This window comes from Citrus sinensis, chromosome 9, assembly GCF_022201045.2.
Source record: "Citrus sinensis cultivar Valencia sweet orange chromosome 9, DVS_A1.0, whole genome shotgun sequence".
NCBI classification, from domain to species: Eukaryota; Viridiplantae; Streptophyta; class Magnoliopsida; order Sapindales; family Rutaceae; genus Citrus; species Citrus sinensis.
In genome coordinates this window covers 26340597-26355200 of record NC_068564.1, presented here as the reverse complement: position 1 = coordinate 26355200, position 14604 = coordinate 26340597, and the positions used below count along the sequence as shown (strand labels likewise).

The 14604-nt window shown below is 34.0% G+C and overlaps 3 protein-coding genes across 5 annotated transcripts; 1 reads left to right on the top strand and 2 right to left on the bottom strand.

The window, feature by feature from the left end:
• Window positions 1-1204: 1204 nt before the first annotated feature.
• LOC102610758 (electron transfer flavoprotein subunit alpha, mitochondrial) lies at window positions 1205-4572 on the bottom strand. 3 transcript variants are annotated; one of them, XM_006493873.3, is made up of 9 exons: window positions 4368-4572; window positions 4029-4211; window positions 3479-3690; window positions 3039-3202; window positions 2648-2806; window positions 2181-2233; window positions 1597-1737; window positions 1386-1486; window positions 1205-1344 (listed from the first exon to the last, which is right to left on the bottom strand). In XM_006493873.3, the coding sequence occupies exons 1-8, from the start codon at window positions 4440-4442 to the stop codon at window positions 1409-1411; spliced, it is 1065 nt and encodes a 354-aa protein (XP_006493936.1). In that variant the 5' UTR covers window positions 4443-4572; the 3' UTR covers window positions 1205-1344; window positions 1386-1408. The 3 variants fall into 3 exon arrangements, with proteins under 3 accessions (XP_006493936.1, XP_006493935.1, XP_006493937.1); XM_006493872.4 differs by having other exon boundaries at window positions 1205-1486; window positions 4368-4571; XM_006493874.4 differs by having other exon boundaries at window positions 1205-1486; window positions 4029-4192; window positions 4368-4561.
• Window positions 4573-4944: 372 nt separating this feature from the next.
• On the top strand, window positions 4945-11417 carry LOC102610461 (protein disulfide-isomerase 5-4-like). The gene is made up of 15 exons (XM_006493871.4): window positions 4945-5176; window positions 5870-5960; window positions 6234-6328; window positions 6461-6518; window positions 7394-7578; window positions 7704-7761; window positions 8202-8242; window positions 8383-8457; window positions 8571-8627; window positions 9344-9410; window positions 9497-9646; window positions 9884-10105; window positions 10743-10904; window positions 11034-11111; window positions 11196-11417. The coding sequence occupies exons 1-15, from the start codon at window positions 5136-5138 to the stop codon at window positions 11271-11273; spliced, it is 1458 nt and encodes a 485-aa protein (XP_006493934.1). The 5' UTR covers window positions 4945-5135; the 3' UTR covers window positions 11274-11417.
• Window positions 11418-11883: 466 nt separating this feature from the next.
• LOC102610150 (early nodulin-like protein 3) lies at window positions 11884-13120 on the bottom strand. The gene is made up of 2 exons (XM_006493870.4): window positions 12628-13120; window positions 11884-12547 (listed from the first exon to the last, which is right to left on the bottom strand). Exons 1-2 carry the CDS (start codon window positions 12935-12937, stop codon window positions 12096-12098), a joined length of 762 nt encoding a protein of 253 aa, XP_006493933.1. The 5' UTR covers window positions 12938-13120; the 3' UTR covers window positions 11884-12095.
• Window positions 13121-14604: the final 1484 nt, after the last annotated feature.

Sequence of the window (14604 nt, the reverse complement as noted above, 5' to 3'; positions counted from 1 at the left end):
ATGCCTTTTTTTTTCTTTCTTTCTACACTTCTCCGTTCTTCGCCATATCTATCTCCATATCTCCGTGCAATAAAAGCAGTTTTCTGTGACAGCCGAATGCAATCGGAAAAAAGTGTCGTGCCGTTGCAAAATGTGACCAAAAATAGTAGATGGGAGAAAGTTAAAGAGAGAATTGGAAAAAGAGGCTGGTGCGGAATCCAAACTCATTCCAATTTAATTTTTTTCCCTATTAGTTGAACAAATATTCGGTTTGGTATTGAGGTATATTATAATTTTTAAATTACAGCTGTTAGAGGACAAAAACTGAGATTTTGAAATGAAAATTGATAACATATGATAAATATGATTTTTAAATAATAATTTTGACAAAAATAAAACAAAAAAATTATAGTTTTTTTCATCATACAAGCATGAGTTCTACGTAACTCAACTTACAAGCAACAATAACTAATATTTATCACACACATTAGTACTGCAATTTTTAAATTATAATTATCCAACCTTAATTCCGAACAGGATCTAGCTACCTCCCACATAAGCTCGCTCTTCATGTTAGTGTTTAAGAACTTAAGAAGCTAAATTTTGACTTTAAGCAAAACCATTTGAAGATCATATTAGTGACTTACAATTTTCTCATAATTAGTGGAGTCAAAACATCCGTTAACATTTCATTATCTTTCGGTTCTATTTACCAAATTTGAGTTCTTTTCTCTTGATCATAATTATTGACAAGCAATTCTCAACTATCCACAACGACTCCCGCTCACCGACAACACACTCAAAGTCTGCATGCCACTCTACTTGTTGTGGCTTTTATTTTTAAACTTACATTCTTAATATTCCAACTCCTCCCACCCCCAAATGTTCGACTTTGTTAAGGGGCCTTCTTTTTTAAAGCTGAAACGGCATTTTGGTGGGTGAGCCTTTTGGGAATTAATTTGAAAGACTTTGTTGTATTCATTCAAAATTTACCCAGTTGCCATTTTTAGATTTGCATTATTGGAGGACAAGATTCTTGCTTAATGCAAAAATTTAATTAATTTAAACAGCAACCTTATCCCTCTTCACCTTCCAATTTTGATCATCAAAAGCCCATTTAAAATGAGCCACCAAACATGCATGAACATGGCCCAAAGACATAACAGTCAGAACTACTTTTGTCATGCGTAGCCAGAAATGGCATTCGAGGGGCCCAACAGTAGAGTTAATTTTTTAAAATTTTTTCATTAAGAATCAATGAACCACCATGTTACTTATAACTTTTTTATCTCACCCGAAATTATTTATAAAAAAAAAATCAGCAATGTATTATTTCTTTTATCACTTATTTTTTAGCAATTGGACCTGGAATTTGAGCGCGCACACATCTATTTTTTCTCCGGGACCTGGAATTTGAGCGCGCACACATCTATTTTTTCTCCGGGAACTTTTCTAGCAACTCTGGAATCACTTCAAAAAGATCGCCAACGAGTCCGTAGTCAGCTACCTGCCCATCCCGAAAGAGGTAAAAACTATAATGCAGTTGGCAAGAACTAGCGTGCCATAAGGACCCTAGAGACAAAGTGATGAAGAGAACCAGAAAGTTTAAACGTTAACCTGGAAAATTGGTGCATCTGCATCCTTATTTACAGCAACAATGACCTTAGAATCTCTCATGCCAGCTAAATGTTGAATGGCTCCTGAAACACCAAAAGCCATATACAATTCTGGAGCAACAATTTTCCCGGTTTGACCGACCTGACAAGCAAAGCAATTTATATACTATCAGCAAAACACAAACTTGCAAAAAAGCCCAATAATTTGTTCAATAAAATCAGCATCCAGAGATACTTCAGATCCTCATTCAAATGCGAATGAAGAAGTTATTATGATAGCATGAGGAGGCTAGCTAACATATTCAGACATGAAGCAAAGAAACCAGCACTTGCGTCTTCTCATTCTTAGTTACATTATCAGCTTAGTTCCACGAAAAGAGGGAGGAGAAGGATTTGTATAGAAATTAAACCTCATAAGAGTGATCCTATAGATTATTATATTATTATTCAAGTTATTTTCTTCATCTGGATGAACAGAGGGGAAAATAAAATTACTCATACTAAGCAGGCTGAATTAAAGAGTTTATCTAAGAATAAAATCCCATGGTAGATACAGGCTTTGGGAAGAATCAACAAAAATCTTACCTGTAGATCATTAGGAACAAATCCAGCATCAACTACAGCACGAGTAGCCCCAACTATATAAAAGAGAGTAAAAAATCAGTTGCATGACAATGAATGAAAAGAGATAAAAGCCATCGTGGTATGATGACATAAATAATATATTTATGAAGAATATTAGAATTAGAATTAGAAAAATATAAACCGACAGCTTTCTAGGCAAGAGGTTTCTCTTCCCCTTTCCACGGGACAGATCATGAATTCTAGCTGTGGGAAGTGAGGATTATAGTTATGGAAGTGCTACAACCATAAAAATAGTTGTGCTTCGTCTGGAGACAAAATCTTAATTTTAAAAATTTTATGATCAGAGGCTATGTTTGATCAGAAGAAAAACACTAAACCAAATTAAAAATATTGGAAATCAACTTTTTCTCCTAAGATTACAACAGTAAGGACAACGGTAAAGCTCTATAACTTTCATTAAAATTCACCTGCTGCCCCAAGTTTCTCCGCAAGCTTTTCTATCATTTTGAAGTTCTCAGCACTTTTCAAACCTCGTCCCCCAGTGACTACAATACGTGCACTTCCAAGATCAGGGCGTTCTGCATCCTGAGATGTATGCTTTACATATCTAGATTTTCCAATAGAATCTGCAATAGATTTTATAAATGTGTTATCACTTATTGTAGATTCAAGGAACCCAGTCAATAGATTTATAGCCAAATAATCGAATCAGTTAGAATTACCAAAAACAATAGAATTAAAATTTCCAAGAGAACAATGAAAAGGACAAAATGCTCACTAATTCCTTTTGTTAATAGGCATTCAAAGTGTATTTAAATGTTTATACAATTATAACTGTAAGAAAGAAGGTAAACAGACCTTCATCTAAAGCTGAGAGATCAACCTGGGAAATAGAAGCCCCATTAGATCTTGATTCAGCTGAACTCTTGGGCATTGGGAAAGATGTGGCTCTGACGGTCAACATACAAGGGTTGGCACCAGTGTATCGAACTGTACACAGCGCATTTCCAGCATAAATTGGCCTGCAACATAAAGTAAAAGTTTGCTTCAGATCATATCACTGTTTAGTTGGAGACTAAGGCTCCACTCAAGCTTGTTGAAGGAAACACTTGACTTGTAAACAAATGAAGAAATAAAGGCAACAGCCTCAAATATGATTAATAATTGACTTGAATGGTCTAATGAATTTCAAGAGACCACGTGCTCCATCAAAGAAGTAATAACTCACGAAACAGATAACATCCTAAACACTAGGAGTGGTCATTGCAACAAAACAAAACAGAGAAAGCAAAGCACACCTGACGAATTGACTAGAACCAGAAATTTCAATAACATCAGTAATTGGAGAAACATCCAATAGTGCAGCTGCACGAGGAAGTACGTTTTTGCCGAATGAACCTGAAGCAGAAATTATGTGCGAGTATTTTTCTCTCTGCTGAATCATATGGACTAGTTTAGCCCAAGGTTCAGCAATAGGATATGCAAATTTATCTGAATCAGCTACAAGCACCTACATAGAAACACAACCCCATTACTTGACATTTTCAAAATACCATTTCGCTGCTGTTGTTCATTCACCTTTTCTGCAAGAATAGCAAGAATATACAACTAAGGGTATGTTTAGGATTGACATGTTGTGGCTTTTCATCTATGGCTGCTGAAAAATTAAGGCGTCTTTTGCAGAACTGCTTTCAAAATTACACAGAAGCGGAATAGCTATAAGTATACTCATAGTGTATTTTAAACTGCTTTAATAATTGAAACTAATACGAGGCCAGATACAATCATTACAAAATTAATCTTAAAAACAAAAGAATAATAATAATAATAAAAATATTAATCAAATACCTGAGAGATTGAAGGGTGAGAAGAAGCAGCATGTTTAACAGCTTCATTAAATGAAGGACCCGACCCGGCCAATAACATGGATACTGAATTATCATCACTCAATGACTTTGCAGCCTCTACTGCACTCAACGATTGTGACTTGATGGAACCGTTTTCATGCTCGCCTAAAACCAACGTACTAATCTATTTTTCAACATTATAAAAATTGCATAAATAAAAAAAGCTGAAAATTAAATAAAATACTCTCAGTTTAATAAATTCAGTCAAAACTGTTATTTATATATTTAAAAAAAAAAGAAATTAGAGCGCTGAGCTTGAGCCGATAAGATAATGGCTTACGGATCGAGAAATGGATGGCCTGTGGAAACAACGAGGTCGTTTTGAGAGAGCCCATAAAATCACACGAGCTGCCATTTCTTCTTCAGATTGATTAAATTAATTCTCTGGATTTCGAGGTGTTGATCGTTGATGGTGATTCGGATGAGTGATGACGAAGCAGTACAGTAATTGACTATTGGTAAACGACGTCGTATGGACAGGGCTTTGCATTCTAAGTTTCTAACAGATCACTCTTTTTAAAATATAATTAAAAAATGGGCCTAATTTAAAAATGATACGGGCACGTCACGGTCACGTGCACGTCCCAAACTGCTAACGATTTTATTTAAAAAAAAAAAAGAGAACTGAATATCTTTTAGCATGGCATAAATAGCAAATTAAAATGAACTATATTTATTTTAGCTTCAAAACTTAGCATTAAAAGCAAAGCATTGAGATTTTTTTCTTCATCGATTCGACAGTTTTTTACTAATTTCCTACTACACGAAAGGATTACTTCCCGCGGAAAGTCCTAAAAATCGAACGGCCAGGAATTCATGACAAGTTTATCTACGTGTGCATCGACTGTTATACAATCATTTCGCGCATCACACCAAATTCACATTCCTTATCTTGCTTACGGTCCCACTTTTCTCCACGAGAAAGCACATAACTGAAAACGCACCGGATTGAAAAACGCAGCCTATTCGGAGTGAATCACCAGATCTATTAGTATGCCTTCATTTCTCTTGAGCTTGTGAAATCTGATTTTCGCAGACAAGGGCAGTCATGATTTCGTCGAGCAAGATCAAATCCGTCGATTTTTACAGGTCAGAATCAGATCCATTTTCTTCTCATATTCATTCACGCCTTTTATCGATCAATCAACACGAGTTCTTTTTGAATTTTTTTTAATATTTTAGTTATGAAATTTGTTTTATGGTATCTTGAATCTCGAAAATATTGAACTATAGTTTATTTTCTTTAAGCCTTAGAAATTATGGTTGAGTCTCGGTGTTCGTTTTATTATTATTAGTGAATCAGCTGAATGCGTAAGAAATTCTAATACTAATAAGTTATGTTCTTCATTATACTTACAATGTATGGATTTTGATGCATTTTAAGAAGAATATGAAATTAACTATTTGACTGTAGGGACAGCAATTATGTTCGAGCTTTTATTAGTATAATAGTATGTGAATTAAAAATATTATAATATTTAAATTTGAACTAACTCCGAAGCTTTGAAACTATGCACTTTCATGTTGCTATTTGTGACAGTGGATTTTGATTGCTCTTTGTTAGCGACTCGCTTTTACTTGTTTGCTAATGTTTATAATTCGTCCATCCCATTATACTTGAAAGTTGGTGATTCTATGTAATTTATAAATCCAACAGGTATCTTTTTATTTAAATCGGTAGGCCAGAAGCAAAGCAATCTTTTTATGCATTGGCTGTATTAGTAAATCACATGGATAAAATTACAGGGTTTATATTGTTGCTTATTTCTTTTCTGTTTGCAGGAAAATTCCAAGGGATTTGACAGAGGCATCACTATCTGGTGCAGGATTATCCATAATAGCAGCCCTTTCTATGTTGTTTTTATTTGGAATGGTAGGTTGCCGCTTGCATAGTTGTGCCTCTTTTGTCGGATATCATGGGTGCATTTTGCATATTCAGTGTATATTATCGTCCACCTAGGTTGTTTGTGTAACATGATGCTTTCGTGGAGTTCTATTTGGCTTTTCATTGTTTTTAGTTCTTTGGCTCTTTTTATTGAGTTATCTGCCAGTTACACTCCCAACGCTTGTCTACACCTGCTGTTTCTTTGGTAATTATTGATCTTATCAATTGCTTGTTTTGTAAATAGTGACTTTTATTTTGCAGGAACTAAATAATTATTTAACAGTGACCACCTCTACAGCTGTCATTGTCGACAAGAGTACTGATGGGGACTTCTTGCGCATTGATTTTAATATGAGGTAGAGTTTAATGGTATCAGTTTAAATGATATTTTCATCTGGTTTTAAGTACTTTCAAGTAATGTTTAAACCATTCCTGCTATTCATCTTTCACGAATTGGGTTTGCTGACCATTTTCGACTTGTCATGCAGTTTTCCCTCACTTTCATGTGAATTTGCATCAATAGGCGTGAGTGACGTGTTGGGAACTGTAAGTCTTGGTCTTCTGATGCTTCTACATTTTCTTTTTCTTGTAGAAAAACTAAAACCGATACTTCTAGTTTAACAATTAAATTTCATATTAGGTGCTGTTATTTATTTAGTTAGAAATTTTTTGGGTAGTTGTCCTTTTCATAAATAAGACTTGATTTGATTAAGAAAATTGCATCAATGATAGTTAAATATTAATCTTTTCAAAGAGTTTGTGATTCAAGGATTATAGATACTAGAAAAGTTTAAACAATCCTCCAATTGTCCTTCGATTTTCCAAGGTTGGCAGCAAGAGAAATTTTATTACTGAAAGGTCCAAGCAGAATTTACTCACTTGCAATAGTGTCTTGATAGTTAATATTGAAAACGTACGTTCTCTACTGTAGTTTTAGGAAACAGAGGCATTTCTGTTGATTCCTTTGGGTTAGATCAGAAATTTCCAGTTGGTAAAAAGTTAAATTCGCTTTGAGGTTCACCTACACATCCTACATGTTTCTGGACTGCTAAAAGTTTTTGGCTGATAATAACCACCAATTTTGAGAATGGAGCATACAATGAGATATTTCTGTATTTTAGAAAATAAAATCAGAAATATCCGATCTCTTGCAGGAATACGGTATTTCACTTGTTGCTGGAACCCTGAACTCCTACTTCACGTTAACTTATAAATATTATAGCCATTCAAAAGGAAATTGCATTTCTTAAAAAATTTGACTGTTTTCTTCTCTCTCTCTCTTTCTTCAGCTGGGAAAGGATGGAAGAAGCATCCCAGCCCTATATCCTTTTATTCTCTATTAAAGCTACTGATCTTGATTGGTCTTTAATTTTCTCAATGTTGCAAGAACTTGCCTGATGTTGTGCTTTTTTTGTTTCCAGAACAGATTAAATATAACAAAAACTATTCGCAAGTTTTCTATAGGACCTGATTTAAGACCCACTGGTTCTGAATTCCACTCAATGCCTGTTATAAATTCGCTTAAGCATGGAGAGGAAGCTGATGATGATTCTGTTGAAGGTTCTCATATGGTAACTGCCAATAATTTTGATAGTTATTCACATGAGTAAGTGAGCCTTCTCTGAACCACAACTTATAATTTTTATTTTCAATTCTGTGATCACAATATTTCTCTGCTATGTGGCAATTGCAATGATGCCTTCTTTGATTTGTATTATATTTCCTTTCCAGGTATCCTATTTTAGTTGTCAATTTTTACGCTCCATGGTGCTACTGGTGTAAACGCCTGGTATTTTTATTTTCACCTTTTATTTCTCAAATTTTGTCTTGTTGCTTTTTGATCATGGTTGTTTAGATTTACCCTATTGGATCTATTCTTTCTCATGTTTGTGTTGATGTAATTGCCAGATATAATATTTTAAATTTATTCACTTGGATGTCATGTTTGTGCCTGCCCATATGAACACATATTAAGTTGATTAACTCCATTGCTCTGTGTGTCCACTGACATGTGCACAGAAATTCCTTCATTACTTTGGTTAACTCCATTGGTCTCTGTGTGTGTGTGTTTGTGTTGAACTTTCCATGCTTGTTATACAACCAAGCATGGGTTGTCTTTTGTTTGTTTGACTGTATTGTTAGACTTCCTCTCATGATGTTGTTAATAATTTCTCCTCTCTCTCTCTCTCTCTCTCTTTATATTTGCCTCACTATTTCTTCTTCTTCCAGAAACCATCATGGGAGAAAGCAGCCAAAACAATGAGAGAAAGGTTTTTTTTCCCTCCCTTAATTCTTTTCCGTAGATAAATGTTGTAAATGGTAAATCTGTCTCCTCATTCAGTTATTAGCTTGGCAAACCCAATTTTATACCATGCTTTAACGATTTTTTATTCATGTTCGCTTTTTACAGGTATGATCCGGAAATGGATGGACGTATTCTTTTGGCAAAAGTTGATTGCACTGAAGAAGTCGAGTTATGTAGGAGGTAATTCCTAGATTAACGTTTTCTCACTTTCAGTTGATTTTCTGTTTTTTCACATTCTTGCTATTGTGATCATCACTTTTGTTGTTGATATTCAGTCCATAATGAATGTTCAGGCATCATATACAAGCGTATCCATCTATTCGCATATTCCGCAAAGGAAGTGATGTTAGGTAAATGACATATTTTCACATTCCTTTTTATCTATGCTGCTTTTACTGTTTCTATTGATAACAATTTTATACCATGCCTTTTATCTATGTTTCTTTTACTGTTTCTATTGATAACAATTTTATACCATGCTTAATTGGACTAAATCTAAAATTATGTTGTGTAAAACTTTAATCTTTTTTTTTTCTTTTTTTCTCAAAGGAAATAGAGTTTGAAAATTCTGAATCCTTTTCATTTGTCATCATAATAGCCTTATAATTTTAGTTTTCTCCTTACTTTGCCTTTTCATGTTTATGTGTAAAATTATGTTCTGCGGTTGCTATCATTTTGCATATTCTTGGACAACGGTTAAAATAATTTTTATTGTTAATCTAATATGCTGTCTTGCACGCATTTATATGCCATTAGGCTTTTGGCCAATGCATCTCTTCTACCTAATATGTGGCAATATGTAATTTACAAGATCTCTCTCTCTCTCTCTCTCTCTATTTCCCACAATAACTTTTGATTTTCTCCATTTCCAAACCAAGACTTGAAAGGCCATATTGACAGGAAGAGAAAAGGGAAAGAAAAATCCAGAATTTAAGTATTTCTTGGTTCATTATACTTTCTTTTGTCTATTATTTTTAAGTTTATATGCTTTTCTGTATTTCTTCGGCTTCTCTCTTACTTTTATGGTTCTTTTTACCTAAGCATTTTACTAACTTACACTTGATAGAGACGATCATGGACACCATGATCATGAATCCTATTATGGAGATAGAGATACAGATGGCCTGGTCAAGGTCAGGCATTTTCAAATTTGAAATCTTGTCTCATATGTTAGGTACAAAGCAACACAGAGTGATTTGAAGATTTTTGTCCCTTGCAGGCTATGGAAGAATTAGTTGCACCTATTCCTCTGGAGGAGTCTCATAAGCTAGCTTTGGATGGTAAACATAAAACTACTGCTGAAAATGTTAAAAGACCAGCACCAAAGGCAGGAGGATGCAGAATTGAAGGATATGTGCGTGTGAAGAAGGTAAATTTCCTAAGGAATGTGTATTTATATGACAGCATAGGACAAAGTTTATTGTTATCGATTGCGCTCTCTTGCTTGCAAGTCCTGTTGTATGACGGCTTTGAAAAACTGAATGATAGAGAGTTATTAAAATGTGCATTTGAGATATATTATTGCTTTGACCAGGAAATTATTTATTCTGCTGTTTGAAACCAGCATATTTCTCAAGTGTTTAATTTCAGCTATGTTGTCCTCCAGGTTCCCGGTAATCTTATCATCTCAGCTCGTTCCGGAGCCCATTCATTTGATACTTCTGAAATGAATATGTCACATGTTATATCCCATCTCTCATTTGGTCGGAAACTGTCCCCTAAGGTGATGAGTGATGTTCAGCGATTGATACCTTATCTTGGTGGAAGCCACGACAGGCTGAATGGTCGGTCATTCATTAATCATCGGGAAGTAGGCGCAAATGTTACTGTAAGTCTGTAATTTTGCTATCTTCTTGTTATTTATACTTGCTTTGTTTATGACATACTAATGCAGCAGGATTGAAGTATATGAATTATTTGATTTTTTGAACGGATAACTTTGAGCCCACATTTTGACACTAAGGGTATAGATTATTGACTTGTCTGATTGTTAAAGCATAGAGATAGATAGAATATATTTCATTCTAGTACTTATTCCTTGATGAAAATCTATTTATATGACCTTGACCTATTGTTCTGTCTTTTAGTAACATAATGAGTATTGACAACCTTTTTGAATGTAAAAATAGAAAAGTGTGTAGACCATGGTGGCGAATAAGAAGATAGGGAATATAGAGGCTTGTGATGCCCCAAAAATCCAGTGATGATCATCCTGTTGCATTTTATTCCTTTGGGCTGGACCAAAGTTACATAGCTCCTTTAATTCTTAATAGATGTCATTTGATTGGATGTTAGCTCAAGAATGATTTTTTCTTGCCTTGGATGACACTAAGGAGAACTCCTTAAATCATTACCTTAGTAGTGCTTAAATGTTTAATGAGCAATAGATTTTTTGCAATTTAGGAAATCTCTTTTGTTCAACCACTCTAAGGATACACTTTTTTTCTGGCTGGTTGGATTTGCAGATAGAGCATTATCTTCAAATAGTTAAAACCGAGGTGATAACCAGAAGATATTCCCGTGAACATTCATTACTTGAGGAGTACGAATACACAGCCCATAGCAGCCTGGTTCAAAGCATATATATACCAGCTGCAAAGTTCCATTTTGAGCTCTCTCCCATGCAGGTCGAGTAGCAGATCATTCCCTGATAGCAATTAGCCAACTATGCTTGCTTCTTTCAAAAAGAAAACAAATTAACGTCCCTGCTTTCCTTATTATATTTTCATATGTTCTATTTTTCCTTCCTTAAACAGGTTGTGATAACAGAAGATCCAAAGTCTTTTTCACACTTCATCACCAATGTCTGTGCTATAATTGGGGGTGTTTTCACGGTCAGTATTTTGTGGTTCTGGCTCTTTATGTAGCAATTCATTGATGCATTATTAACATATAATAGTCCTTGTCTATGGTTTCAGGTTGCTGGGATTTTGGATGCAATTTTACATAATACAATGAGATTGATGAAAAAGGTTGAAATAGGCAAGAATTTTTGATACAGAGGTGAAATTTGTAGGGAATCTTAAATTTTCTATACTACTACATTTACTAGTAAGGACTATATATCTTGTCAAAACAATTGTAATGCACCCATTTCCAGATGTGCAATGAAGCATTAGAAGTCTGATTTCTCAACTCAATTGCTTTTGTCAGTAACAATCATTTTAAGAGTTTTAATAGCTTGAATTAATACTTGTATATACTCCTTTTGTTATGTTACTTTCTCTTTCGAAAAAAAATGAGAATAATTGCACAGAGGAATGACTACAATTTGTCAAGAAACAGATCTTACCAGATGGGAAGGCCATGATAACATCACTTTTATGTTTTTTTTTTTTTTTTTTTTGCTTACTGGAAAAAAGACCTGCTATTTGTACTGCATTCTCTTTCGCTGTCATCTCATAATTTTTTCTTGTCGAATCAATTTTTTTTTTTTCCTTTTTCAGTTTTTGTACAAGTTGAGGATAGAGAAGAAAGTTGTTATTATATTTGCTTGTTATTATGCCACAATGGGAGGTGATTCTAAGTGCAAGTTCATTTGTTCCTCCCAGGTTTTGTGGATATCCAAACAGACAGTACTTTTATGCACAATTCCAAGCATCAGAATAGTAAAAATCAAGAAGCCAATCTTTTATTTTTAAACCCATATGGTTTACAATCCATTTATTCCTTCCATAACATATACACTGCTCGTTACAAACACTGTTATTCTGAAAAATCATTAACAAATATAGAGGCCAAAAAAAAAATTAAAAAAATACAAGAGATCAGACCCAAGTCACCATACAAATTAACCAGATAATCAATCTTCAAGTTCGTTAAAATGCTAGAAGAAGAGATGAAGCAGCAAATGCTCCAATGGTGCTGGCAACATTAACGAATGTGGAAGAAGCAGCGTTAGGCTTTTTATTAGGTTCAGGAGCTGGAGTTGGATTAACCTCAACAGTTCCTTCAGGCGGAGAATATTCACCAGCAGGGGCTGGAGCTGGGACTACATCTGTTGAAGGTGAAGGCGGAGAAGATGGGGTCATTCCGGTTGTTGTGTTTGAGAGGTGGTTGCTTCTGTCAGCCAAGACGATCACCGCTAGCTTTTCGTTGTTGACACAGTTGTCTTTGTTGCCGCTGATGAAGTAGTAAGGCCCGGATTGTTTGAAGGTGAAGACAGTGTGGCCATCGGTGTATCTTGCGACAGGATATTCTGTGCTACAGTTTGTGTAAGCATCTTTGTTCACTTGAAGCACTGAGTCTTGCCCTGATGCATACTTGAACACTGCAGCAGTACTAGAAGCATGAGAAAATCTGTGTTTCCAAACAAATGAATAGTTACTTGTGATACAAGCATCAACTTACCTATGGAGTCTCCGATTTGAAATCGGTTCTTTTCTGCCCATTGATTGTAATTGAGAGTGGTATTATCAGTAGGAGTGCCCCAGTTGCCCTTGCCTCCAATGAGGAACTCTCTTGCCTCACTCTTTTGCATCAGCAACACGAGACACAAGATTCCCAATGCGCGAATTGCTCCGCATCTGCTGCCAAGATCTAACCTCATCAACATTTTTTGAGCCATTGGAAGAGAGAACAACAACGAGTGATTCAATGACGGAAGAGGTGTTAAAAATCGAAAGCACTGAAGCCTGAGAGGTGACAAGAATGGTTGCATGGAGAAGGGTTTTTGTAGGCGAAGGCTGGCGTGAACTTTTACAAGCTGTGGCAGAGAAGCTTTTGCAACTTTTGATGATTCTTATTTCTTTCTTTGGGTTTTCTTGGCTTCCAGTGCAAAGCATCTGTGCAAGCTTACAAGCATAGCGTGTTCTCTGGCTCTTTGCGAGTCCTTTATATTAGTTTTTTCTGTGTGTTGGGTATTGTGGATCTATACTTTGCTTCACAACCATTAAGAATATTCATGTCTTGTGCTAAAGGGTTAACGATTATTATGATCCTATAAAGGTTGACATTAACCTTAGTTCACACATATGGCAGAGCCCCCCTTTCAAATTTTAGACAAGGATTATTATTTAATAATTTGTTGGAGACGCTTGATGTATAAAACAGATTTCCATTTTGTTTAATTTAACACTTAATTATAAAAAAGACAATGTACTAAACCATATCAGTGAGGCTCTTTAAATTTTAAAAATTATTTTGAACACTTTATTCTAAATATCCATCAATTAAATTTAAAAAATTAAATTTTACTTTGTACACTTTTAAATGCCAAAACAGTCCTTATCCTATATATATTTAATAAAATCTCAACCCACAAAAAGTAACTATTTAAATTAATTATCTTTATCTACTTTGCATTACTCACCAAAACTAAAATAAAATAAAAATAAAAGAATAAGAATAAAATGTTATCAATTTTTTTTTAAATGTTCAAGTACTTATTATTAGTTATCCACATTCAACAAATTCACATAAGGTTTTAATTCATTTTCTTGAACTGAAAAAGAAAAAAACTTCAAACTCATTTTTCATAATGTGGGACACAGACAAGTTTATTTATTTTTTTGAAACATTGCCAAAAATATTTTGCCCCGAACATTTCTTTCGCTTTATATTGAACAATAAAATAAAATAAAATAATTGTAGTTAAAATCTCCCAAAGTATGGATTTGGCCTTTTGTAAGTATTTGCTCAACTTATTATTGTTAAGATTCTGAAAAAAAAAATCCCATTAAAAAAAAAGATGCTGAAAATAAATTTGTAGTAGGAGAGTCATAAATTAAATAAGCGTGCTAATTATTTGTATTTACTCAATATATATTATCCTCAATAGTAAATTATATCATGAGTATTTTTGTAATAATTATTTTATTAAATTTAGATTGTTAAAGTAATTTTAAGAATGCAAATAGTCTCACCCAAAACATATTTGCTTGTTGTTCAAAGCGAGAAATAAATGCTTCAATATTGCTAATTATTAATTATCAAAATAAAGGAAATACAATCTATATGGGAAGGAATAAGATCCTCTCGTTATCAAATATATATTATACTTTTAAAGATTTTCTACCATATGTATTTTTATAGTAGTATAGAGGTGGATTCACTATAGGACCACTGGGGGCTCAAGCCCCCACTGGAAAAAATAAAATCTCTATTTTATAAAGAAAAAGTCACATATTTCTAAATAGTCTTGTCAAATTATTAGATAGTCTCATCCTTTAAAATTTAAACTATTATTTTATTAATTACAAAAGTTATACTTTGACTTAAAAATCAAAGCTCACAGTTCAAAATATTTATAATTCCTAATTATAAAATTGTGGGTGCCACATTTCAACTAGAGATTGTGTTAAATCAAAAGAATTATATTCAAGTTTT

Excerpts from the sequence above, each read along its gene's own strand:
- LOC102610758 (XM_006493873.3), bottom strand. The coding sequence starts at position 4,442 with ATGGCAGCTCGTGTGATTTTATGGGCTCTCTCAAAACGACCTCGTTGT. Across the intron at positions 1,738-2,180 it reads TTGTTCCTAATGATCTACAG|GTCGGTCAAACCGGGAAAAT; the intron begins GTAAGATTTTTG and ends TTTGCTTGTCAG. Across the intron at positions 1,487-1,596 it reads CAGATGCACCAATTTTCCAG|GTAGCTGACTACGGACTCGT; the intron begins GTTAACGTTTAA and ends CGGGATGGGCAG.
- LOC102610461 (XM_006493871.4), top strand. The coding sequence starts at position 5,136 with ATGATTTCGTCGAGCAAGATCAAATCCGTCGATTTTTACAG. Across the intron at positions 5,177-5,869 it reads AAATCCGTCGATTTTTACAG|GAAAATTCCAAGGGATTTGA; the intron begins GTCAGAATCAGA and ends TTCTGTTTGCAG. Across the intron at positions 8,628-9,343 it reads CGCAAAGGAAGTGATGTTAG|AGACGATCATGGACACCATG; the intron begins GTAAATGACATA and ends TACACTTGATAG.
- LOC102610150 (XM_006493870.4), bottom strand. The coding sequence starts at position 12,937 with ATGCAACCATTCTTGTCACCTCTCAGGCTTCAGTGCTTTCGATTTTTA. Across the intron at positions 12,548-12,627 it reads TCAAATCGGAGACTCCATAG|TGTTCAAGTATGCATCAGGG; the intron begins GTAAGTTGATGC and ends GTACTGCTGCAG.